The sequence below is a fragment of the Melospiza georgiana genome, chromosome 2 (assembly GCF_028018845.1).
Source record: "Melospiza georgiana isolate bMelGeo1 chromosome 2, bMelGeo1.pri, whole genome shotgun sequence".
In the NCBI taxonomy this organism is placed as follows: Eukaryota; Metazoa; Chordata; class Aves; order Passeriformes; family Passerellidae; genus Melospiza; species Melospiza georgiana.
In genome coordinates, this window is record NC_080431.1 from 74,666,632 (window position 1) to 74,693,520 (window position 26,889).

The 26,889-nt window shown below is 39.7% G+C and overlaps 1 protein-coding gene across 7 annotated transcripts in view; it reads right to left on the minus strand.

The window, feature by feature from the left end:
• Window positions 1–26,889, minus strand: part of DLG2 (discs large MAGUK scaffold protein 2) — a 983,427-nt gene that overhangs the window by 821,943 nt on the left and 134,595 nt on the right. For 3 of the 7 annotated variants that reach the window (XM_058044765.1, XM_058044759.1, XM_058044856.1), the window contains exon 5: window positions 14,302–14,400. In XM_058044765.1, coding sequence (XP_057900748.1) covers window positions 14,302–14,400 — 99 coding nt within the window. Of the gene's footprint in view, window positions 1–7,090; window positions 7,563–14,301; window positions 14,401–26,889 lie in introns of those variants that run through there. The other 4 variants (XM_058044800.1, XM_058044805.1, XM_058044778.1 and 1 more) reach the window with 2 other exon arrangements.

The following is a 26,889-nucleotide window of genomic DNA, read 5'->3' on the forward strand; positions in this document are numbered from 1 at the left end:
CAGGTGAATGGACACAGAAAGAAATTTGCACAGCAGTATCAAACTGATTAACACAGAAAAGAAATACATGTTTATGTTGAGAATAAGAGCCACAAGACAGATCCTTCCTGCTTTTCCAGCTATGCCAAATGCATAAAAATACAGCTCACCTTGGCACTGGGAAATTATCTTCCCACCTTCACCCAGGTCCTCCAAATATCAAAAAAAGGACCTGCTAAGGATGCATAGCTCTGCTATCATTAAGCAGCACTATTATTGAGGCAGCATCAAGCTCTCATTTCCTTTTCCTTGCTCAGTGTCTTGTTCCACTTTACCTCACCTCTGCAGCTCTCCACTGCTTTGCAGTATCGAGCCCAAGCCATATCTGCCTGAGCTGTTAATTGAACATTTTCTGCTCTCAGTTTATAGAGCTCTTCATAGATTTATGAAAAAAATCACTCTTCTCCTTTCATAGCTCATAACCAGTCTCAATAAAGACATCTCTCTAAAATCAGCAAATTATAATCTAATGAAATCTATTGAAAATTTCAGTTGCACTAAACAAGGTCAGTGCTCAGAAGAAATGAAGTGTCACCCAGAAATGGAGATCAAAGTAATTCCCTTCCATTCCTGCTGCTGCCATAGAGACCAAGGGAGGGGGAAGAAGGGAAGAAGAAATTTAACAGACTTAATTCTTCCTGAAATTTATAATTAACTACAAGGGAAAAGGGACTATTATCACATTTCTAAAGAATAAAGGAGAAAAAAGTTGAGCTTTTGACAAGATATAATTACCAGACATTACATATGCAGTGCACATTGGTTTGTTCTGTGTAATTTTCTTGAAATTCCCCCCTCCCCAAGGATTTTATTTTTCTAGAAAACACAACATGTGTCTCATCAGTTTACATTCATAATGTCTGAAATCCAAAGGCTAGAGGCTCAGAATAATTGTTTCAAAATTTAACATTGGTAAATAAAGATTTGAAATAAATACTCAGATACACTCCCCATCTGTCAAACACCCCTGAGCATATTCTCCAGCTAAGATAAATGGTAATCAATGAAAAGGATCTTCCTACTCTTCTAAGCCTGTGTAGTTTAGCCAGCAGCCAACCCATAGTCATCAAAGCTGTCCTCAAGTACCACTTTAGAATAGACTTTACTAAATTATATGTAAATTTTATGGATTCAGCACTATTACACTTTTAGGGTCTGGCAGGAAAACACCAGAGTTTGAAGTGCCCATCAGCACCTAATAATGACTATAGAAAAAGATTTTGATTCTTTGCTAAATGTGAATCTCTGGGGGGGGGAAATCATTATGTTTCCTTTGTTTTCAGTTTGTTATAGCCAGGAAAGTCAGCACAAAAAAAAAACTTAGCTACTCAGTTTATGACTCCAAACTGCAATCATTCAAAGCCTGGAGTCTTGGAAAGAAAAAACAACAAATGTTGCCCAGATCTATTAACAATATGCAGGCACAAAAATGTGGGGGTTTTTTGTTTGTTTCATATCCAGCTAAATTTAAATAATATCCTCATGCCATATTGCTCTCTATAGCTTTGTTAGTTTTGGTAAGATTATACTGGTTTGTAACACCTGAGGCACTAGTTAACCTCAGTATCTATACTGAGCTTTATAATTTCCAAATTTTGGGACTGACCTACAGCCTCTCAGACACATACAGCCTATCTTTCAGGAAGTCCCACAAAACAAACTGAACCTTGTTGCTTAAGTATATGCCTTTTTAAATCTCTATATTGAGTATTTTTCAGATTAACATAAGCAAACAGGGGAGAAGTGATGGGACAACAGGCCTATGACAAAGTCACCTCAGCATAAATAAATATTCTAACTATTAGCTATCAGGCCCAAATAATCAATAATTCAACTGGACCTTCTAGTGGATTCCTCTGCAAAGTGGAACCAGCAGCTGGCACACAATGTGTGGACCTGCTCCTCACCTCCACCAGATGACCTGATCTCATGGACCATTCTGCCCTTCTCAGAACATCTAAGAACTGCTTCTGCTGCCGCTCTAAATCAGAGAGTCTGGAACAGTGAGGTCATCTCAGTTGTGCCATATCCACATTTTTCCATTCTTCAGCCATGTCCTAAAGACGCCTTCCACATAACTGAGTTGGTTTTGAGATCGGGTTTTGTAGGCTAAATGCTGAATGGTGCTCTCCTTCTCACTTGGAAAATCCACAGTATCCCAATGGGACACAAGACCTGCTCCTACATTTCCCAAACACAGCATACCATCAACATGGATTTATAATGATATACTTAATATAGATTTGAAGTGAATTAGCTGGACAAATTTTATAGCTCTCCTCTGTTTTACTCTTAACTTCATGCTACAAAGTGAAGTGAAGAGTGTGTGGAGTGGGAGAGACCTACAGAAAAGTCCTAGCACATCCAGGATATAAGCCAGAGGTTTGTCCTGTCACTGACCACTGCAACTTCTTATTTTCCATGACCATCATACATATTCTGAGTTCTGATCACACATCTGTTCAGAATTTTGCCTAAAGTGCACACAGTGGTGTCCCCTGTTCCACATATATGGCTGGATGAGCAGAAGAAAATAGGATAGACAGATGTTGCTGGCTCCTGGCAACCTTGTCGTTCAAAATTGTACACATGCAACTTTGGGATAGGTTAACAACATAAACAAGCTTACTGCTTTTCTTCCCAGCACCAGTACAAAATAGGGGAGTTTCCTTCTGTCTTTATTTCATTGTTTTAAATGTGTGAATTAAATTCTTAGAAAAGGTGCTGGATGGGCAGCCATGAAGGAAAATTGGTAATTTTTCAAACTAGACTACTGCAGAATTTTTAAAAAAGCTACAAAAATGAAAACAAAATGCTGAACTTCTTCACTAGTGGAATGAACCGAGCATTTTATTAACACAAAACAAAACAAAAACAAAACAAACCACCAACTTTTTTTTTCTATTTTCCAGTTATGTGAATAATCACATTTTCAATTAATTGCTCCACAGGGGTCAGTGACAATCAAATTAAATGTAAAACCTGTCTAGTGAGTAATCTGGTGTAAATCTCTACTTAACTGGAAGCTAACGACAAGAATCTCTACAGAGAAGTAAATGTTGCAGAATTTTCAATATTTTGATGCCAGGAATTTATTTTTGTAGCTAAAAAAAACAAGTTCAAGCTGAATGTTCTCCCTGGTTCTGAAGGCAAATTTTCTGTTTTACAAACTGAAAGACACAGTTCAGGAATCCTACTGCTGCCAGTGCAGGAATCCTACTGCTGCCAGTGCGCAGTGCTGAGAACTTAGGAGTAAGGCACAAAAGGTAAGTGGTTTAATATTCTTAAATAAGTTTGGATTATTTAAGTGGTGTCTCTTCTTTGTGTACATCTTCTCAAAACACAGAAGCACTCAGGATAAAATCTGAGATCTTAAGCAAACCTCAAAACACAACACTCATACAAGTGGCAACTAACACTGATAGTTCTTAGGGATGTTACTGATGTTAAGGATACTAAACCACTAGTCTAGAGTGCCCAGGAAGTTATAAAAACTCTGTCCTGATAGAAGGTCTTTAGCTAGCCTTGCCATTGGCCTCCTGGGTTTTAAGCCTGCAGAGTTTCCACATCTGAGCTCTCCCTTCTAGCAACTAGTGCCAGAAAGCTTTTGGGGCATTTTCCCACTGAAAGCTAATCATCTTTTCTATGCCACATAATGCCAAGAATTGGGGGTTCTGGGGGTGCACCTCCTGTTACAGTGAAGAATGTTGAGCTATTTATGCTCTTTCTCACTAGTGGCAGCTCCTGTTGTATTCATAAGTCTGTAAAAGGCAGAAGGATGGAAGGAGAGCTGGAGAGGACAGCATGTTGCCTTTGACTATTGGGAGGCACAGTGGGAATGTTCTTCCCTTTCAAAAACTCCTGGTGTTCCTGCTGGGATGGAGGCTCAACCTAAGCTTTATTTATACCTAATTCTTTCTAATGATAAAATAATGCCACCAATTAACATGCTTTATGTGACAGTAAAGGAAAGATGCTATGCTGGAAACCTGATCAATTAAAATAAACCAGGACAGCCATAAGAAGCTGTTCTTGACTGATTCAGCATTTCTGCAGTTCTGGGCTCAGAAATGCATGGAAAAATGAAGGAAATAAAAAGAGGAAGAAGTTGTACAAATTAATATCTTAAATCTATCTTAAACATACTTTACACTTTGGCTGAAAAAACATCAGTAGGATTTAAGATTTGGCAAGGTATATCAGAAATTAATTTTATTAGATGCCATCTTTTACCACACGGAGTTCAAAGCTGGATCTGTAAATCCATTGAACATAATGTACAAGGGCACACTGCCTTCACCACAACATTTATGTCATTTTCTATAATGTGAAAATACCAAAAATTCCAGACTAAATTTAATGACCAAGTTTTAAAAATGTCAACTCTTTGAACAGTGTTCATCTTTTGCAGTTTACAAAGTATTTATCTTTTACTCCCATTTTATGACTTAAGAACTAAAGAATAAACCTGATGTATTTACTCCCTCTGACACAAAGATCCACTTTTTCAAGACAAAGAATGGCAATTATCTGCATAAATAAGACAAATGGCTATTCATATATGGACAATTAACAGATCTGAGGTCAAAAATAAATACACTGTTGCTCTGTAGAATTCACGCTTATCAAAATGTTTTTTTTTTTTTAAATAACATATTTTCTGAAAAAGGTCTGCTCTTTTTATAATAGTGAAAATTGGCATAAACAGATAAAAAAATTTGGTGCTTTAAAAGAAGGAGAGTTACTCTGAGGAAAATAAAGGCAGTAACCTCACATTATGGACCAATACAACACTAGCAACACCAATACAATAGCTCATCTATTCAAATATGGCCCAAAGTAAGATGAGCAAATCACTAACTTCTTTGTTTTCAAGCTGTTGCAATATGAAAGTGTTCTGAAACTAGACTTTTACCATTATTCAGCTCATTTACATATGATATTATGTTGTTTCCTCATGCCTGCAAATAGAGAGCCGTGTACAATTCACATTGTATCTCATTCCAACACCAACATTGGCAGAAAAGAGTGAATATCTGGAGTTGAATATTTGAGGTTCACTCATATGCTTGATTTTGAGATAATTTCAGACACTCACTGTTGGATTCAAGAGACAGAAAAGCTGAAACAAAAAATGTGTGTAGATGGAGTTGGGAGCCCTGCTCTAAGCAACTCAAGGCAACAGCAGTAGTGAGCTGGCAGTGAATCCATGTTTTTTATTTCCCAGAAGGCCCTGGGAAAATATTCAGAGGAAAACTTTCAGCACCAATTCATGAAATAAATGATGTCTCTTGACATATTAAAAAAGAAAAAAGGTACTAGGGCATGTTCTTCCAATTACACCATCTTAAAACTTGACTTATTCCCCTGTCCCCAAATCCAATTTCTATGCACCTCCATCCCAAACTCTCTAGGCAAAGCATGGATGCAACTGCCTGTCCCCACTGCACAACAAGACGCCCAAAAGCTCTTGTCTCCAATCGCAGCTCTTCTTTTCAACCTTTTGAACTGGAAAACAGCACTTCAGCATGTAAAAACTGGATGTTTAGTGTGATCCTGCATCTCAGCCTTGTTCAGCAGTGCTGTAGCTCCATTGCTGAGCGCTTTTCAATGGTATTGCATCAACAGGTACCCACAAGTGCCCCTGCTCTGCTCTGCTCCGGGGGTGATTGAGGATATAGTCTCACATTCAGCACAGCTTGTGGGAGCCAGGAGGACCTGGAAAGAACAGGAAGTGAATGAGGCCACAGTCTCCTCCAATTTATCCTCCTTCTGTGGCCTCATTCACCTCTTGTTCTCTTCCCATATGGGTTTCTCTACCAGCAAGATGGGAATGACAGCTGGCATCTGTTTCCATGGCTCCACTGCGCTCCCTGCTCTCTGCAGTGGCCACCCACCGCCCCTCTCTGCTGCCCATGGGTGCCCAGGGTATATCTTCCTGTCCTTCCCCATGCTGCACATGGGTGTCCCCATTCTGCACAGCTGTGACGCAAAAAATGACAGCAGTGATGCCAGCAGTGCTAACCCCTGCTTTGCCTTATCATTTGTGCAGCCTTCAGGTGGTATGGCCACCGCAGGCATTTTGCAAGTCCTGTGGAAACTATGAAATTCACCAAAAGTAAGGCAGAACAGAGAGCACTGTGCTGAACCCCAAAGCTGGATGTCCCCTGCTAACTGCTCCTTACAAACCCCACCACCACCACGTGCAAAGGTGGCTGCAAACACGCGCTGCGCCGTCTGCCCTGTAGCAACAGAAAGGGAGTTCCTTCATCATCGCCCTGCCATTTAATATTAAGTTAGTTTGATAAGTTTGAAGATGTCTCAAGGAATCACTCAGCTTAACCCTACACCAGATCCTTAGGTTGGGAAGTGCCCCTAACCCTGGTCCTTAGCCTAATGCCGCTGCTGTGGAAAATAAATTGTCTGTATTCATGTTCACAAGAAATTATTTAGAAGGACTGTTTCCAAATAGTCCAGCTAGATCTAAAATCAGTATAAGAGTGCTGAACTGGGTCCTAGGCATTTTTATTTTTCAGGCCTACAGAGGCAAAGTAATCTATGTTTTTTCCCAAAAAAAGCCACAATAAGCCACAAGAAACTTGCATCTCTCCAATCAGAAACACCATGACTATCTAAACTACATCTGATTGGCCCCCTTAAAATCCTAGGACCCATATAATGCCCCTTTCTTTATTATTCTTTAGTTTACAGAATAAACTGATAAGCTGAGAAAATATGTGCAGTATACCATGTATTCTGAAAGTGCTCTAGTTACTAGAGTTATTAATAGACACAAGCATAGGCTAAGATAAAATATGAAATCCTTTTCGTTTTGCTAGTAAAAAATAAGTAAAAAGCATATCATTTAGAAAGTCATATAGAAACAAACTGCATAATCTAGAGATAAAGAGAACAAAATGCTCGTGGAAGCAAAGCTTATTCATCACTTTATCTTGCAACCTGACACAGTACATGCTCAATCTATTTAATTACAGGAACAGAAAAATAGCAGAGAAATATGTACACAGAACAGCAATGTTTCCAGTCCTACCTTGGTCGTGACAATGCACAGACAATCCATTCTGTAAATCTCCACAGGAGTGTATGTAAATCATAAAAATAAATCAGCAAGGGTGAGGAAAGGCTTTTGAATAGCATGAACAGAACCGGAGGCTTGAATCTGCACAGCCGGCTTTTCCAAGTGGGGCCCTCATAAGAAACTCGAGTCCTCCTCCACAATGCTAAAGGCAGTCATGATGCTCACAGGGATCAGTAAACCCACTAGAAATCGTCTCAAGCAAAACTTCCAGGTGGCTTATCAGGCTTGATTGCTGCATTGTTCAATCTGAGATCAAAATATGCTGTTGAATGGTATGCAGCCCTCTAAATGGGAAGATGAGAACCACAACAAGCACAAAAGAGCAAAAGCATCACATTTCAGCCCTAGCTCTGGTTTCACAATTCTGATCTGCTGTTTCAGTATACCCATAAGATTTCCCTTGCCAAGTCTCTCTCTCTCTCAGCCTCTCTCTCGCTCTCTCTCTCTCTCTCTCTCAATCTCTCTCCCTCCCGCTCTCTCCTTCCCTGTCTTTTTTTTTTCCTCCCCCCTTTCACTCGCTCTCTTCCCTCCTCTCCTCTACTAACTCAGAGCAAGCAGAAAACACACAACTATCGGGCCCATCTATCACAGGGCTGTCACTTCTCTGCCAAAACAACTGCTTTGGGTTGTAAGGGGTTTTATTAAGAGCATGATTCCTACAAACACACATTGCTGGAAGTGCATGATTGAAACATGAAGGTGTGTGTGAGAACTCGTGCGTCACAGCTACAATTGCTCAGAATTACTGGGTCAGATTTGGATTTGGGAAGTGAATATAAATAACAGCTGGATAAGGCGAACTTTAGCTACAGCAGAAAATAATCAGTCAGGGGAAAGAACCAGGATTTGCATATTTACACATGCACGTGGATCTGTCAGCACAACAGTGATATAATTATAGTTTACCACCCGTGGAAAAAACCCCTACATTTCATACATTATTCAAACCTTTGTAGGGGAATTTTTTTCCCCCCCATCTATGAAAAATATATCAAACTTTTAATTAAAAGAAAGCACCTTTAACAACAGAGCTTAAACACTCCTTAAATTCTCTCCCAAACTTTTCTTACATCATTGACAGATTCAAAAACTTAATCTATTTATCTCATGTTCTCTATGTTCTGCTTGGAGTTTTACAGACTGTTTAAGCCCCCACAGCCCTACCTTTCTTGCAGTGATGCTGGTGCAGAGCTTGCCTTTCAGGTGTTTTACATGAATCATTCTGAGTTAGAAAGCTTGCTGTCAGCTCTTACGGGCTTCCCTCTCTTCCAGATAGAGGAAGAGAGAGAGAGGAAAAAAAAAGGGAGGGAGAGAGAAAGAGACTCAGAAGGGGAAAGATATGTAAAATGAAAGCTCTGGCCAAAGAGAGAGGAAAATCAATGCTCCTATTCACTGGAAAAAAAAAAAATACAGCCAACTGGACTGTTGACAGCAACAAGAGGAAATGTCTAGACACCCATACATTACAATTCACCTTTTCAACACACTGGACAGCACAATCTCCCCTGGGTGCTTTGCTGAGGATCTCTCATTCTCACTCAGAGCTAAAATATGTTTTTAATAAAATAAGTCTTTCCAAGAAAATAAAAGATTATTTAAGAGTCATCTCTCTTCCATAAATTACTCAGGTTATAACCCTAATATTCCTGTGATTGCTGGAGCAGTGAGACGCTCAGTAAATGACACATATTATTTTGCCAAAATGAGGTCACTGCTACCAAAGTTACAAAATCCATAGTGAATCAGATATGTGGTCAGAGAGCAATCAACCCTCCCCCAACTATGAAAGTCCTGGTGGATACAACATCTTAAAGAGAAAGTCTTCAGAGCACTTAGAACTGTGTCTAAGGCTTTAACTCACTTTAATCCATGTGCAAAAAACAAACTTGATTTGCACTTACAGGCTGTGCTAGAACCTCCAGGTTTTCTCCCCACTGAGGTTTAGTCCAGTAGCCAAACAATCAGACCAGTTTATTAAACTATAGATTACATGAGACAGGGAACTTCCAAACATCCTTGAATTAAGAAAAAATTAAATATCTCCTTAAGAGGAAATTAACCCATTAATATGGTGTAACATTAGCCACCCTTGTGCTCTAAGCATTATTGGGTAAAAGTAAATTCAGTCAACTCTAAAATCAGCAGATATTTTAACACTTGAGTGTAAAGCACACAACAGTTTGTTCTCTTCTAATTCAAGCTTATCTAGTAAGGTATGAAGTATTTAATACATATAATTACCTAATGACTTGGCTGTAAAATTTCATCTCAGACTTGAAACTGGCATATGGAGATGTATTTTGAAATTGGTCTCTAAGTGCATGATCAGTACATGCTTCTACTTGCAGCTCTACTCTTGTGAGATGATCCCAGTGAATTCATGATCCTATTTAAAGTTTATTTGAGAAACAGAGGGTTTCAACCCTTTGGGGGTGCTTACATGAACGTGACTCACCCAGCTCCCTCAGTGTACCAGAAAGATTCCTCCTGCACTCCTCCAATTTTTGACTGCCACCTCCTTCCATTAAATATGACAATGAGTATTTAACAGAGCAGGATTTGCACATGTGCTCCTCAAGTTAATACATAATTGAGCAGTTTGCTCCCTAAAATACTGCCACCTACTTATTACCCCCATAATCTCCCTTAGCCCAAGACAGAAGGAAGACATGCTTTTGGGGATGCAGACCCCAGCTTCAAACTTCCACAGGCTGATTTTGGTTGCCAGGGCTCCTGGTCACAGCTTCTAAGACACAATGACTGGCAACAGATGACTCATGTCAACGGGTCTCCAGTGTTTCTTCAAAGACACAGTCCCTCATGTCCATTAAGAACCTATCCCAGACCTCAAAAAGAGATTGAGCTGCTTTTGTTTCTCCAACTAGAGACTTTTCCCATTCATTTTCTCTCCCCAAGAATACGATTTTCAAATCATTAGCACTGCTTTACCCTTCATTAGCAACACCTCCTTCTGCTCTAATTTCTGGAGGTCATATAACTGCTTAGTTATATTTTTTCCTCTGTTCTTTCAGCCTTCTTCTTACATGTACATATGATCCTGACTGAAATCTACTATAGAAAGGCTTGACCCAAAAACGAAAAAAACTGAGGAGCAGCCATCTGGGGTGAAAAGACATGGTTTATAGTTGCTCACAGTCAACTTAGATAGTAAAAAATAATGTCTGTGATGAGCTCTAACTCTTGGGAAGCTTTAATATAGGAAGAGTAACAACTATTTCCTACTGTGACACCAGTGGTTCTGTGGATCACCATGTGAAAACCATCTGCCCAGCTGACTGCTTCCTTCTTCTCTAATTTTACCAAGGTATCTGTTTTTAAGTCATACAAAAACCAGTAATATGAGGTGAGTGGGTGAAATGGGATGGTCTTTTAATGCAATCTGCACTGGACAATTTAATGCTCCTTTCTGGCATTAAAGTCTTCATTGTATCCAGGTACTTCCACTTGGATAACCAAAGCAGAGGGTTTAATTAGGCCACTATATTTAGAATCAGAGCCTGCAACATCCCACTGCATTCAATATTTGTAAAAGCAAGCTTCTAGTAAAAGCGAAAAACATTAGAAAATATTCTGATTTTTTAAATCTTTCATTATGCACCTTCTTAAACACTTCTTAAATTCTTTTGAAACGTAAATATTATAAAGCAAAAACTGTAAAGATAAATAGATTGCTAAAATTTTTTTTTAAAGCATAACTGCTTTATTTTCTTTTATTTAAAGAGTAGAGATTATGAAAAACAAGAGCACTATGGCTCCAAGTTTTGGAGCAGACACAAAGAAAGGAGGCATCTTACTAGACTGTTAACATTGCATTAGTAATGTCAGCATCTTAAAAACTTAGCCAGTGACTATTTAGAGCTCTATGCACCTACACAGAGAACACATGAACACACATGCTCTTACAAAAATAGAGAAAGGTTTATTTACTCCTAATGTATCTTAAATTGTGTACTATGGAGTAGTTGTTGATGGTATTATATTCCCAGGTTGTATTGTCTTTCTTCTTTTCAGGTTCTATATTGCATCCCAACAAGCTACAAATAAATACTTTCCTGATTATGTCTGCTAAGAGGGCAATTGATGCAGTTGGCAAATTATGTCTTTACAGCCAGAGCTCACTTATACCACTTGAACCCAGTTCCTGTGGATACCAACTGGTTACTTAGTAGGTTAACACCAGGATTCAAGTGATCTGAGTAAGTTTATGCTACAAGGTAAAATCTCATGAGACAGTTCCTTTATGAAGGCTGCTTTGTGGTACACTTAAAAAGAAAAAAAGAGAAAGAGACAGAAACTACTAATCTTGTAGATCCTGGATATGTAGTTAAAAGCTGTATTACAGAGGAAATGTCAGAATAAATCCTTCTTCATCCAGAAAGATAAGTTAATACTAATTTCAGAAAGCACGTTCTGTATACCTTAGTCATTCAGAATTTTAATGTAGTTCCCAGGCTGAATCAGAAGCCCAGGAGTCCTGGTGTTAATTTAAAGATCACAAAATTAGCAATTCTTCCCCTCCTAACTGCAGCAGCCCTAAGAGCAGCAGCTCTGCAACTGGCCTGAGGCCCATGAGAGTCTGAGACAGAAGCTATAACACGAATCATTCCCTTTACCAGTGCATGGCAAATTTCACTGCATTTAGCACAATCAATGCTGGAGTCCTGACCAATTTCTCCAGCTGGTAGTTTTTCCAATGAGACGAAATAGACAATTCTGTTTTTTGTAGGGAAGCAGACCTTGCCTCTCAGAGCCTGGAGGTAGATGATAAAATGGGCACAGGGACAGCTCCACTCCTTCACCACAAGGTCTGCGCACCCAGCTGCCCACGGTGGCCTTGGGCTCAACAGCCACAGAAAAAAAGTTTCTGCTGCACAGTTCTGGAGGGGATTCCCTCTCTTCTTGCCCCAAATAAGTCCCACCTTACCACCCCTTTATGTACTATGTGGGAGTTTGCACCACTTTAGCCAAGCAACTACCCCAGAAGAGAAACCAAACAAGCTATTTCTGAGACAGTGCAACCTCTCCAGCAGTCTCATTGCCACATGCTCACCAGCCGGGGTCCTATGAAAAGGCAGTATGGCAAGCTGGGAATACAATATGATTTCTAGGATTGTACAACATGAATTTTCAGCATGACAGAGTATAGGGCAGAGGTCCTTGACCCATCCTACAGCTCTGAAGGTCCTTGTACAAGCAAGCCTTTTGAAAGCCCTGCAACTTCCTTTAGTTTAAAACTTATGCCTAATGCTTTTTCAATCTATTATTTCCTATACAAATCCATAATTGTTTTCTTGTTTGACAGAAATCCCTTACTCTGAAAAAAACAGAAGTGCTTCAGTTACAAATGCTCTGCTGGCTTTATGCAGGCTGGGATGCCCTGCAACAGAATCACATAGTACTCAAGGGCAGTACGTCCAAAGTGGTTCTCAGTTCTCAAGAACTCAATCGTGAATGAAGAGTTCATTTTCATTCTTGAGCATTCTGCCTGGGGAGGTAAATTTAACAACCAATTGATCACCAGCAACTAAAAACCTTTGGCACATATGTTCAAACATGTAGCCACTCTTAAATAGCTAGGTGTCACTGTCATAGCAGCCACTAACACTCAAGCACACTCACTTGAAAAAGAAATCGACAAAATGATGCCTTCAAGTGAACCGACACACTAAACCACAAGATCCTGGAAATGAAAACAAAACATCTGCTATCTACTATCCCATGGTACCGAGAACCAGACAAAATACTACTCACAGCTCTGAGTGTCTTAGAGTTTGGCAGTGGAGTTGCCAATTTTCAGTTTCCTCTCAGGTACACTTTTTAAATGGACAGCACAAAAATGTAGTATAGAATTGCTGATGGAGAAACATTCAGTCCAGGGTTTGCAGTGACACTAAGTAGGAGGATGGTGCATTGTTCAGCTGGTCATTTGTAACAGAAATCATGCAGTGAAATAGAGACGAGATCAACTACATCCCATGATTTTCACAACATCCTCATGGAGACAATGTATTTAGGGCGTATATCAAACTTTTGATAATTCCTTGCTTTGGAGAAATAAAATCTTCCATAAATATGAAGACAAATTTCAATGAGTGTATAAGTTCTTGCATTTCATCAAGTACCACCACGCTACCATATGGTACAAAAATTTTTCCGATTGGGAAATTGGGAACACAACAACCCAAGAAACTCAGAAAATCATGTTTGAAAAGTAGATCTTTAGATTATTATTAAAACATAACGAACAGGTAAATTGATCTAGAAATGGAAATAAAGAACATGGAAAAACTTTAGACAAGAGGAATAATCCCTAAGTCTCAAGTGTTGGAAACAACTATTGCTTAAGTCAACAAGGTACCACAAAAGCACACCAGCTCAGTTAATGTCTCTTTTCTCTTCATCATGTTTTCAGCTTGTTTACTTTAAAAGAAGACTTAATAAGTTTCTTTCACTTCAAAAAGGAAAAATACACAATGACACCAAGCCTGAAAGTTTACATAACAATATCTAAGCCCAAGGGAATTGCCCCAGCCAAGTTGTAAACCTATGAAAATAATGGAGATACTATAATGAAACACTTATGAGTTCACCTGCATGCAGCAAGACAGGGAAGTGTTACACAGCCCCTTACCACAGCCATGAAGTAATGCTATTCAGTAGAGTTTTTTGATAGGTATCATTAGGCTGCCCATACAAAAATCATCATTATTCTGACATTCAAATTCTTCCATACTGACTCCAGACCAAAAAGAAACTGCAACGCACACTAAGAGACTGAAAACACCTTGAATAACACCTACTAACTGCACAACAACTTGGACTTCAAAAAATAGACTGAAATGAAACCACCTTGAGATCAGCAAATCTGTAGAACCGTCACCAATATAAACAAGACTTGTACATAAAAATAAAAATTAAATCCTGCCTAGGTCGGCTTAAAATACCCAGGGCTAGCAATATACCACAATAAACTGCAGCTGTAAGCCTCATTCAAATGTGATAATGGACATGCAGCCATTAAGCAGAAATTAAAAAAATCCAGAAGCTCAAATTTACTATGTCCTACACATTTCACCTCCAGCAATACTCCATTAAATGAGGATTTCTATCTCCATCAAAAAAAAAAAAAGAGTGGACAATACCTTTGTCTTCATGTCTACCACATAGTTTTCCAAAGTTGGGTTCTCCTTGTTGCATTCACCACGTTGGCCAGATCCTTCTGATCCATTGGAAGCTGCAGGCTAAAGAGCAGGGTGGAAAAAAACATGAATAAAGTGGCTGAGATGTGTGCTTCAATTAAATTACATTTAAACATAAAGACTATCATGCACACACAAAAGGGTACCCTGAATTCAGATAAGTATCAGGCAGCTTATACAGAAGATTTTCCCCTCAATGTTTTTTCATGCAAAACTTTCTGCGTTTAATCTTACAGGCACTCTCATGGAAGTCCATGAAAGTCTTAATAGGCTAAATCTGCAATATGATGCTTATCATAATCTCTGTGTGACTTCAGAAGGCATTCAAGGTGCTCTGCAGCTCTCGGCAACAGAACATAAAGATAAGGAAGGAAATCAGTGCCCTGCTAAAAAGACCTGCTGACCATGATGGGGCTCTCATCTGGAGTGGCTGCAGGAATTATAATATATCTCCTTACAACAACAAACAAATTATCTGGTTTGTTTTCTTATTTCTAATTCCTGACATTCACCTTATTTTTATAAGGTTTCATGCTTGACTAGTAACCATATGTGTAAATCTTTTAAATTCAAATGCATTTTTTTGTTACTTTTCCTTCATTTACACAGATTTCAATCTTACATTGCTTATACTAAACCCTCATAAAACACACAGTATTTCTTCAAATAATATCTTTGGCAGAAGACATAGTAAATGGCTGTATTTGTTTTTTCAATTTTCTGCTGGAAATCTAATATATTACTGTAGATTTTACATTAAGACAGTAAATATTACAAATGACATCTCTGTTTACAATGCTCTGCCCTGCAATAATGTGCTTGAAGAGGCAGCCTTTGAATGAAACGTGATGACTGCCTTTAACTTGGATCTCAAAAAATTTCTGATCACTCTGCAAAAGCACAAACAGGAAAGCAGGGAGGATTTAGACAGAGTTCAGTGCCTTGTGTCTGTGGGTGCCAGGCACAGCAAGCACCCTGAGTGATTTAGACCCATCCTGTTTTAGCCTGTGCAGGCATCCCGCAGGAGTGCAGTCAATTTTAACACAACAGGCAAGAAATTGTTAGCATTTTAAGTACAACAGCCTTTGCCAGCACAAGTTAGAAAACAACAAGCCAGTGCCACAGAAACAGCCAAATCACACTCGCATGTGCAAATGTTCTCTCCTCTGATCCTCGGTTGTTTATTTAGGGCTCTGTCCAGCAAAAGACTGAGTGCTGGCCTCAGCCCAGCCAACTACTTAGACACGTGCTTTTAGCTTCCCTGGAACCAATGGGTGAGTCTTGTGCTCCAGTAAAGACTGTGTTTAAAGGCTGGATCAGGTCCAGTAGCTCAGCATTACACGGGGCTAAGTACACAGAACTCCACAAGCTTCCCTGACATGGAGAATCACTCATTCCCTTGGCTGGTTTCTAGTCATGAAAGGGTGTTGAGAATCTTCCATTTGTAATCTGGAAGGGAGTAAGGCATAGAAAGACAACAAGGCCAAAATTTTCAAGGACAGCAGGAAACCAAACCCAGGTCTTGCCTCAGAGCCTACAGAAGATCCAAGCAACTCCCTGAATGTTTCTTTCAGGAAGAGAAAATTGGTTTTGCAAGGACCTAAAAAGCATGCATAAAATTTTCAGTTCATCTTTGCTTTCTTCGAATACCTGATGTTTTTCATTGTTATTATTTACAGGCAACAATATAAACTCTTGAAATCAATACATTATTTATTTGCTGTAATCATCAAGACTTAAAGGATCCTGATCCTAAAGGAGCTCAGCCCCTGCAACTTCTCTAAAGGGTTTTGACAAGTTTCAGCAGAAACTTCTATGGTAACATTTATCAAATGAGTGCAGCTGCAAAACAGGATAAGAAACTTACTTTGTTTATATTTTACATGTTTTTTCTCAAAATTTTCAGCATTAGTTGGCTCCAGTATTTTGAAAGAAGATAAAACAATGTCATAAGATGCTATGAAATGGTTCAATTTTTTCCCTTAGGAAAATGGGTCACAAATTCATTGTAAAGAGCCAAAAATCAATGACATTAAGGGGGTTCAAACAGCTCAAGCAAGAGTAATTGTAATAAATCTAGAACATCTCACTGTTCCAGTGTACTAAGTTTCAGTAATCATTAGGAAAATAATATATGGTTTCCCAACTTAAACAAAGCATATGTTAGAAATCCATCTGAACACCAAGAGATATTTAATTCTCTGTTATGAAATATATGAGACTGTATAATCCAAGAGGCAGAAAGAATACTTGCTGTGCATTGTGACAGATTTATTAAAAACTAACAATCTTGGATTACAGTCTTTTCTTATTCTTGATTACATACAACCTCCCTTTGGAGGCCAACATCTGTCCTGCTTAAAATTATTTGTATACTTTTAGCCAAAAGCTGCCTGCCCATGCAAAAGAAGTGTTTCAGCAACACTTAATTATTCCTGAACCATGACCAGGAGGTGCAGAACGGGCAGCCCCACCATGGCACACTACAAATGCAGCGGACAATGTGCACTGTGCTCACACATCCTTGCAGGAGGTTCTGGAAATAATGACTTCAAGCTTGAACTACAATTACTGCCAAAACTATAGACTTTTTATCACACCTCTGCATCTAGAGGGCTGGTAGTTGGAACTGCTCTATCTTCCTCTTCACAGAAGAAAGCATGATCTTATTTGCTGCAAACTGGTCAGAGAAACAGAAGAGATTTCACAAGCAAATGTAGCTAGCACAGATCAAAACTTCACTTGGTAACTTTACTCACATGGTTAGTAATCGTGAGCCATGCAGATCACACCTAAAGCAACCTTCTAATTTTGTGCACAATTAACACTAATCTATTTAGATTACAATTAACAGCTTCTATTTAGACCATAATATCTTCAGCATGTCTCTTTCATTGTGCAAACTCACACCATTATTTAAATATTTATTAATAAAATAATAACCACATTACCTACATTGCTTATTTTGTCTAATTTTAACAGTGCTCAGTGAAGTTTCTCTGTGCTTATAACACATCTTGCAGGTAGCTTTTTAGGACATGCACAATTGACACAATCAAGTGACAATAAAACGCTGCCTGATTAATTTTTGCCAAAGTAGATAGATACAAGTTTTGAAAGACTAAGTCGCCAGTTCCACTTTCAACAAGCAGCAGGTTCCAGTTCATGTCTGAGCCAGCAATCAGACAGAAGGAGCATCTGCCCTCACAGGCAATTATGGCATATGAGGTTTCCATAAGTTTCTATGGGAGGTCCTCCTACAGCAGCCAAGCCATGGAATAATGGTGGATGAACTCCCCAGTCTAGCATAAGAACTTATAGAATTTCCAGGATTTATACCGGATATATTAATAGGAGGAACTTATAACCATCCCCAATAGTTACCACATGTTTATTTCTTGGGGTGAAGCCCAAGACTGAGAATATAAAAAATATTTTAAAAAAACCAGGAAACTACGTGCAAACTTTATTCTGCTCTTCCACGGTCTAAGATATTGTTTCCAGAACTTCGAATTTACTTATACATCTGGAATATTTTCTAGAGCAGATGTGGCTAGAAAAGGCTGATCAGCTCTATAAAGGGCCCAGGAGGGTGGTTGGAAGTGTAAGGAACTACAGTCCATGAGCCCAAAGAAGTGTGCAACTGCCTTAGGGCTCAGAGAGCTAATGCACCTTCCCCTACAGCCACTGGCTTGGGGAACACTCTCCTCTATGCTGTTAGTGAGAGAAGTTCAAAACAGAGGCTGCCCAGGTTGTCTTTGGCCACTTTGGATCACCAGTTGTTAGATCTGCTCCAGTCTCATGAGAGCCTGTCAATAAATGCTGGCTTGCCCCAAGTCATTTGCATGAGGAGAGGAAAGGAATAAAAAATCCCAGTGATTTGTTAACTTTTGGAAGCTGATTTCTGTCAGGAAATCGATCATCTTGGTAACCAAATGCTCCCAGAAACATATTGTACTGAGAGATACTGCTTGTATTTAATTAACTTTTCTACAGCAAGCATATTTGAAAATCATTAGAACATCTAAAAAGCTACATTTCAACATAATATATGCTGGAATTATCCATTTTGCAGGACATTGATGTAAATTAATTAATTCAGCAGCTATGCTGGAGTAGGAAGCAACCTGAGCTGAACTGAGATGCTCAGCAGGATGCTGCTACTAGCACAGAACAGAGCACACCTCTGTGCCAGGTACAGCCAACCTGCTCACGCTCTGCTCAAGCTGTGTGTGAACCAGAGCTGGACTCAAGTCAAATTCATCTTTTACAACGTGCCAGCAACAGCACAAATGCCTTCTGTGCCCGTGATCTGTCCTCCAAGCTCTGCACCTTTCTGTCGTACCTATACAGATTTGACAGCTCTCCTGAATGTGCTGTCAGCATCACTGGACTACAGGAAAAAGAAAACAGAAGAAAAAAAAAAAAAAAAAAAATTGTACATGTTGGAGAGAGTCCGGGAGACAAGTGGGAGACAAAGCATCTTTGAGGGCTTGATGAGTTTTCCCTGCAATGCCATGCACCGAAATAATCCTAGAGACCATAAGATGATGTGCTTTGCTAGTCCTATTTCTATGCCTCTTATATTCCTTATTACAGGAAGAAATGTCATTCAAAAAATTTTTTTGACAGGATATGACTTTCATCAATATCACTGAAAACTCAGACAATCCCAGAGCAGATCATGCTAGAAATAAAAGTCAGAAATAAAATCCCACAGAAGTCAAGCAGTTTAATTTGCCTCAGCTGGGCCTAAATTTCAACCCAGAAATAGTATAGCAGAGCTTTCTTTTCTAATTCAGTATTTCTAAGGACCTATAGAAAGGCATAGTTCCATGTCAAATGATTTAGATGTCAGAAAGGATTTTATTTCCATTTCCACGTTAGGGTTTCTTGTTCATTTTTTGATGACATCAAGGTTTGCTCCACATCACATTGCATTAGCTCAGACTTTGCAGCTGTCTTAAGTCATGGTGATGTTGTAGAGCGCTATGAGGTCTCATGCCTAAGCCCTGCAAGAATGTCCTTCAGTCCCTTCTGCACCAGTCTTCCCAATACGACCAATAAATGTGAATGAAGAAAAATACACATATGAGTATGGATTCTACTGCACAAATCACATCACTACTGTTTTGGTTTTTTTGAAGTTATTGTTTTTGAAAGTGAGCATAAATATCACAATAATATTTAGTCTGCCCTGGGATTTTTATGATTTCACTTTAACTAATATGGATTCAACCTTTCAGAAAATTTTATGACAGTCCTAAAGAGTATTACAGCTCAGGAACAATTATCTGGCTGTGGACTTGTGTCTCAGAAAGGTCAGGATCTGATTTAATGCTGCTCCACCCTCCTGAGAGCAAATCTTGCTCTCAGTTTCTGGATGTCAGAATGTCACTGGTGAACTTTGCATTAGCTCGTCCCTCATACAGATTTGACCATTCACTAAAGGTTCTCATCCAAGCCATCAGTTACTGGAGTGGGCACTTTTCCTGCACTAATACAAAAGCCACACTCAGACCTGCTTTCCCTCACTACCTGTATCACACAATTATCTAGCTGCACTGTGACTCTGATCTACAGCAAGACAACTGACTTTGCAGGCAGGGAGGAGACAGTAACTCATGCACCAGCTTTTCTCCTCCCAAACAGAGAGTTCAGATGAAGCTGGCTGGAGTCAGCTGGCCCCACAAACTCAAACCTGGTGACTGACCAGAATACACACACAGGATTCATTTTGCTGATCCAGGCTCTGTCTCCAGTGCCACTTGTTATAGAATCATAGAATAGTTTGGTTGGAAGGGAACTTTAAAGGTCGTCTGTTCCAATGCCCCTGCCACAGGCAGGGACACCTTCCACTAGAGCAGATTGTTCAGAGTCCCATCTAGCCTGACCTTGAATGATTCCAGGGGTGTGTCACCCACTACTTCTCTGAACAATCTGTTCCAGTCTTTCACCACTCTCATTGTAAAAAAAAAAAAAATCTTATTTCTTGTATATAAATTTAAATCTACTCTCCTTTAGTTTAAAAACTCCTTGTCCTACCACAAAATGCTCCACAAAAAAGTTTGTGCCCATCTTTTTGATAAGCTCCTTTCAGGTACTAGAAGGTGCTCTAAGGTCTCCCAGGAACCTTCTCTTCTCCAGGCTGAAAATTCCAGCTCTCTCAGCCTGACTTCATAGGAGACATGTCCAGCCCCATCCTCTGGACTCACTCCACAAGTCCACAATTTTCCCACATTGTGATCTGGATGCACTATTCCAGGAGGGGTCTCAGGAGAGAGAAGTAAGGGGGCAGAAAAGAGAAGAGCTCAAGCAGAGCTTTATTTTCAAGCTGTGAGACAAATCAAGGCACTCATGTGTCTCCTTCCCCAGGCAGCAGAGAGTCACCAAGGTCACACAATGGTGGACTCTGCCATGTGTGATAATTGGGGAGGGAGGGAAGGGAGCAGGGCACTGTGCAGACACCAGAGCCCCTGCAAACACAAGCCTTGAGAGGGCTGTTGCTGAAATACAGTCTCCCCTGCTGAGACCTGGCACACAGAATAGCAGAGGTTGGCAGGATCCGATGTGGCAGAGAGAAAAAAATGAGCAAAAAAAAAAAAATCACAAAGATGAACTATGCAGCTAGGATGAAGAGAAAAATAATTTACAGTTCAGATGCATGAAAATGACACTCAAAGTATGAGACTGGAGAGACTGGTTACAGTTTTCAAGCAAAGACACACCCCAGCTGTAGCTCCATGGCAGGCAGATATCTGCCTGCAAGAAATGGAGACAATTAACTACTGTATTGCTGATGGGGTGTTTTCCAAAGCATTCGTGGTAGCACTGTATTTAAACTCCATAGGGCAAATTTAGACACCTCTGAACATGAGAATGAATGACATTAAAACATTAAACAAATAAATGCATTTTCCTCAGCTCACTGGGATCTGAGATCATTCTCCTCATTCTTTTACCTTTCAGCTATCAGCCTGCACTTTGCTGGGCATAAAGAAGATAAAACATAAAGAGTAAGTTGGGATATTAAAGATCTATTTCTTTCAAATAAAGCAGAAGCTATTACTGAACTCTTATGAAGGCTGGAGGAAAAGGACTAGAAAAATTAAAAGACTGAACATAATTAATGAATGCTCATTTAGAATTCACTATCATAAAATATCCTGGAAGCAAAATCTACAGCTGAAGAGTGCAGGCTGAATGCAGAAACAAGCTCTGGAAGGAGCTCCATGAACACTGTATCAAACTGAGAGGAAAGACAGGGAGCTGTGGCTGCTGGGAGATCCCTTCAAGCATGGGGTAATGACACCTGGCAAGAGGCCCTGCAAGCAGAAAGGTCACCTGCAGCAAGAGTGACGTGCTGAAGCACATGGTTTGATTCCAGTTGTGCCCACCTGCACACATTCACACTGACATCTTATTCATTAGCTTCAGTGGACTCCCTCCACACTTTAGCTCACATTAGAGAAATCACAATCTTGCCGTGAAAATACAAGTAGACCACAGCTGGAAGCAAATGCAAATACTTGGAAACAGAAAAAAAAAAAAGTAAGTAAGTCATTAATTGTAAGGGAAAACATGAGTAATGATTTTAAATTAAATAATCTTTGCATGCTATTTTAATTAGCAAGGATAATGTTTATTTTACTTACATAGAAGTTCTGGATACATAAATTCCAACCTACATATTTCAGTTGCCATAACAACTTGATACATTTATTCTCTTGTGTCATTTTTATTGCATCAGTGTAGATTTATATTTTTTTTAACAACCAGAAAGAAAAAAAAGAAAGCCAACTGCTTTGGTTGCTATAATAACACACTATTTTTTAATTGTGCTTTTCACATTTAATTCTTCTTGAAATCAATATTATTTTTCTCCAAAGATGTTCCTAGCACAGTATGGAAAATTCACTACCAATTTCAGGGCTCGGTGTTGGGTCTGTCAAAAATCCCAAGGATATGTACAGCCCTTTGGCTCAACTACTACTCCAGTAGTCTCCCCTAGGATATATAGCTTGAGGTCAAGTTCTTAACAGAAGACCTACAGAGCAAGTCTAAGCCCCCAGTTAGTGTATATTTCCCTGAAAACCAGAAATAAATTAAATTAGTATCTTTCTTTTAATTAAATTAACACCTTTATTCAGAAAGGTGCACAACAGATTTGAGGCAGCAAACCTAACTGCAGAGATGCAAAACAGTTTAGCAAATCACTGCAGTGTGCTCCAGGCCAGGAGTACCTTACAGAGCAGTTCCCATATTTCATACACACTGGTGTAGCACATGATAAGCTTAACCACACTTTTATCCAGGGACAGAACTGGTTCCTAAACTCTTTGGCCTCCAAGGAATTGGATCAAATCTTTTGAAGGTATGGTCAATTGGCACTGTGATGGAAGGAAAAGAGAGAATGAGGACAGCCTTTGTCCTTCCCTCTGTGCAGTGTAGCAGAGCCTGCTGCTGCCCATTGACCTTTCCCAACTCTGCAACCCTGCAAATGGGCCCTTTCCAATTAAATTGCAATTACCTTACTGCTGATGTTGCATTTCTATCTGGGCCCCTGTAACAGTCATAATGAGAGAGACTGTATTAATTACTATCAATTACATTCAACCACAAGGTGAGGAACTGCTTAGTAACCATTGTTCCATACAGCTGGCATGGACTGACCTCAGATTAGAGATAATAGGACCTTATGAATGAATATAAGGTTAGAGTTTCTGATGGAGATAGTCATAGTGAAATGGCTCCTGTGGGCTGCCTTGGCCTCTGGGGGCAGCTCTTCATTTATTTCTAACTTTAATATTTCTACTGTAGTCATAAGAGTTAGAATGGCTGCTTTCAAAGGACTGTATCCCTCTCAGTTGTCAGGAGAACAAGAGTCTGTATGTCCTCACAGAGCTTAGGACAAGATCTAGTCCTTACTGCAGCCTTCCAGTACATAGAGAGGCCACTAGACAGCTGGAGAGGGACTTTTGACAAGGGCACACAGTGATAGGACAAGGGGGAATGACTTTAAACTGAAAGAGGACAAGTCTAGGTTGGGTACTAAGAAGAAGTTCTTTACCAAGAGACTGGTAAGGCACTGGAAGAAGTTGCCCAGAGAAGCTGCAGATGTTCCAGCCATAGAAGTGTTGGACGCCAGGTTGGATGGGACTTGTAGCCTGGTCTACTGGAAGGTATCCCTGTCCATGGCAGGAGGTTGGAACTAAAGGATCTTTAAAGGTCCCTTCCTACCCAAACCCTTCTGTAATTATAACTCAAAACAGGAGAAACACCCAAGAGTGCTATGTACTGCATGATAACCTTGCAGGAAATATGCTTAAATAAGGACTCACTCAGATAAAGTAAATTCTAATTTATCTCATGATGTGCTGCAGGTCCATAGCAAATCCAAGAATAGAATCCAATCTCCTGTCTCCCTCACTGGCCCACACAGATTCTTCTTATTTACACACACCTCCAGAGAAATTACAGAGGAGGAAAACTATCCACATTTCACTTGAGATTAAATTTTGTGTCTTTTTTTGCCAAAAATGGTGAAATTAGGTCAGTCTACTCAATAGCGGTAATAAAACCAGTTCCATTTTGAGAGCAGGACTGATGTATCGTAAAGTGATATTTAGGATAACCAAAGGTGTTTTATGCTAATTCAATATAAAGCCTGCATTAAATAAAAGATAAAAGAACCTCAAACCACCAACAAAACCACAAAATCAAAGCCTTGAAGAATATTGTAATGACTTTTACTTCTCAAGATACTTTCACTTGAAGCATCCTAAACCTTGGTATAGAAGAATATTTGTTTCAGCCAGAGCCATAGGGAGGGTTAATAAGCAGTGGCTGTCATTACAGTGGCAAGCTGCCTTGCTCCACAATAATTTATACTCATACTGACATGCAAAAAGACTGCAGCTAAACAAAACCTTTGGCAAAACATAGTGCCATATCTCTTCATCCAGCTTCCTTCCTACAAAGCATTACAAAATGCTTCACACCAATATATATCAAAGGGAAAGGACCCAAAAGGTAAGTTAAGTAGAATGAGTCAGGTCATTAAATTGCAGATTACATCATCACACTCCCTAAGTTGATAACCAGACAACAAAGTGAAGTAAAACAGAAAACAACATTCCCTGAATATTTTGCAGAAGGTTGCACTCCATGGATCTGCCAATGCTTAACAATTTCCTTTGTGACAACTGTCATGACCTCAATGCTGGATGAGAATCTTTCATTGCCTAACGGAGAGATGGCAGAAAACTATATTTTGTATGAGGAACCAAGAACTATTAACATCAGCCATTTACCAAGGGTATTAAAAAATTATGGACTGTACAGGGGTTCTGTGAGCACAAAAGCAGGGCTACTGAGACTTAAATAAATTTCACTGCCAACTGCAGTTGACACTGAGAAAAGGTGCAGATGCCTATGTACCAGGCAATACCAAGAATTGCAGGGAGGAAGTCCCCCAGTCTGTGTAATGCCCCTTCCATGCATACTACCATGCACGGTCCATATGGATCCTGGACCAGGAATCCTTCAGAGGTATCAGCTTGAGCTGACCTGAGAAATAGTGCCCGTATCACAACTCACTGACACTGAGGTCCATATGACACTATCAGAAGGGAAACCCTGAATGAGGCAATAAATCCAGTCTAAAAACTGTCTGACTGCAATAACTCACACTAAAGCTCTCTGCAACTCTCTGCATTTGCAATCTGTCCATGTGCTTAGGGAAGACTTTCTCCTTTTGCTGGGATGTATCTGTCATTGAGGAGGTTAGCTTGGGTAAACTTGAAAGAATGTCAGATGAAAAATTTGAAAATATTTTCATCGTTGATGAATATTTGCTTGAAACATCCCAAATCACCTTTATGACCATTACTGTACAACCACACCTCTCATTAGCAGAGGCTCAAATTCCAATTCTCGTTTTATTCAGAAGCCTTATAACAACTTGGATGCTTGTTAATGCAAACAGAACACAGCTCTGCGTGCTATTCTGTATATTTAGCTGTCCCGGTTTCAGTTGGCACAGAGTTAATTTTCTTCCTAGAAGCTGGTACAGGGCTGTGTTGTGGATTTAGGATGAGAATAAAGTTGATAAGACACTGATGTAGTTGTTGCTAAGCAGTGTTTACACTAAGCCAAGGACTTTTCTCACACCAGCCCACCAGCAAGAAGGCTGGAGGAGCACAAGAACCTGGGAGGAGACAGCCGGGACAGCAGACCCCAAGTGTTCCAAAGGATATCCCATACCATATGGCATCATGCTCAGTATGGAACCAGGGGGAAAGCTGGTCACAGGTCACTGCTCAGGCACTGAGTGGACACTGAGCAGTAGATGGAAGGTGTAACTTGTTTTGTATATTCAAAATCTTTATTATTGTTGTTATTACTATTTTCCCTTCAACTTCTGTCTGTCAAAAAGCTTTGTCTAAAATCGTAAGGTTTGCCTTTTTTTTTTTTCCCCAATTCTTTCCTCCACCCCGCTGAGAAGGGGTGAATGAGGAAGGGGCTGTGTGATGTTTAGGTACCTGAGAGGTTAAACCATGACAACAACCCCCATCTTGACAACCTATTGCATTATTACCACCACCAGGTTAATACCACACTTCACTAGCTCATAAACAAAGCTGAAGCAATGCAAGATCACTTTCTGGACACGTTTCTCTGCAGTACTTAGTCAAACAGGGGTCACTAGAGACAGCCCTAAAAGAGATGGCCGATTCTAATATTGCACTTTTAAAGGCTGTGGGCAAAAATCTACTTTCTACTATTAAGAAAAATACCTGTAATCAGCTATGTAATTTCATGGTTTGGGAACATCCCCACGTCTGTTCTCTTAGCTATATTTAACTAAGAATATTCTTTTGAATATCTGTGACCAACATCCTGATGCTGCTTCACAAAGGCAATCCAAGCCCTCGTTTTCTTTTGGCTGAGCAGCAGCAAAGCCCTGTGAAGCCAGGCACAAAGATTGGTTTTCCAAGATCATTACAACTTGAGCACTCCTTTCTGTTCAGCATTGAGCAAGGATGCCAGATCAGTCCTGCCCTCTGTGTGAGGACTATCCATAGAACAGAGCACCAATATAAGGAGGGGTTTGGTCCCAGTCCAAGGGTGAGACAATCACAAATTGCAACCAAAGAGTAATATATGATGATTCTAAACCTCAAAAGTAACAGAATTGTCCACCCTGAGTGCAGAGATATCTGAATATCAGGCACATTCCCTAGATGGGGAAAAAACAAGGAATCCAATAAATAAATTTATATTAAACTAAGAAGTAGCATTAATAAATACACTTATGACTGCAGAAGATGGACTGTTTCAGGCCATAATGTACTCAGCATCCTGAATACAGAAACATCTAATTACAGGCTTGCTGCTGACCTAGCAAAGATGCTGCTGGGTGTGCCGTGAGCATTTTCTGTCCAAAAAAGTAAAAGATATCTCAGAAAAAGAATTCTGATTACATAAGTAAAGGCATATGTCTGTCATGAATCTTCCTACTGCTCAGGA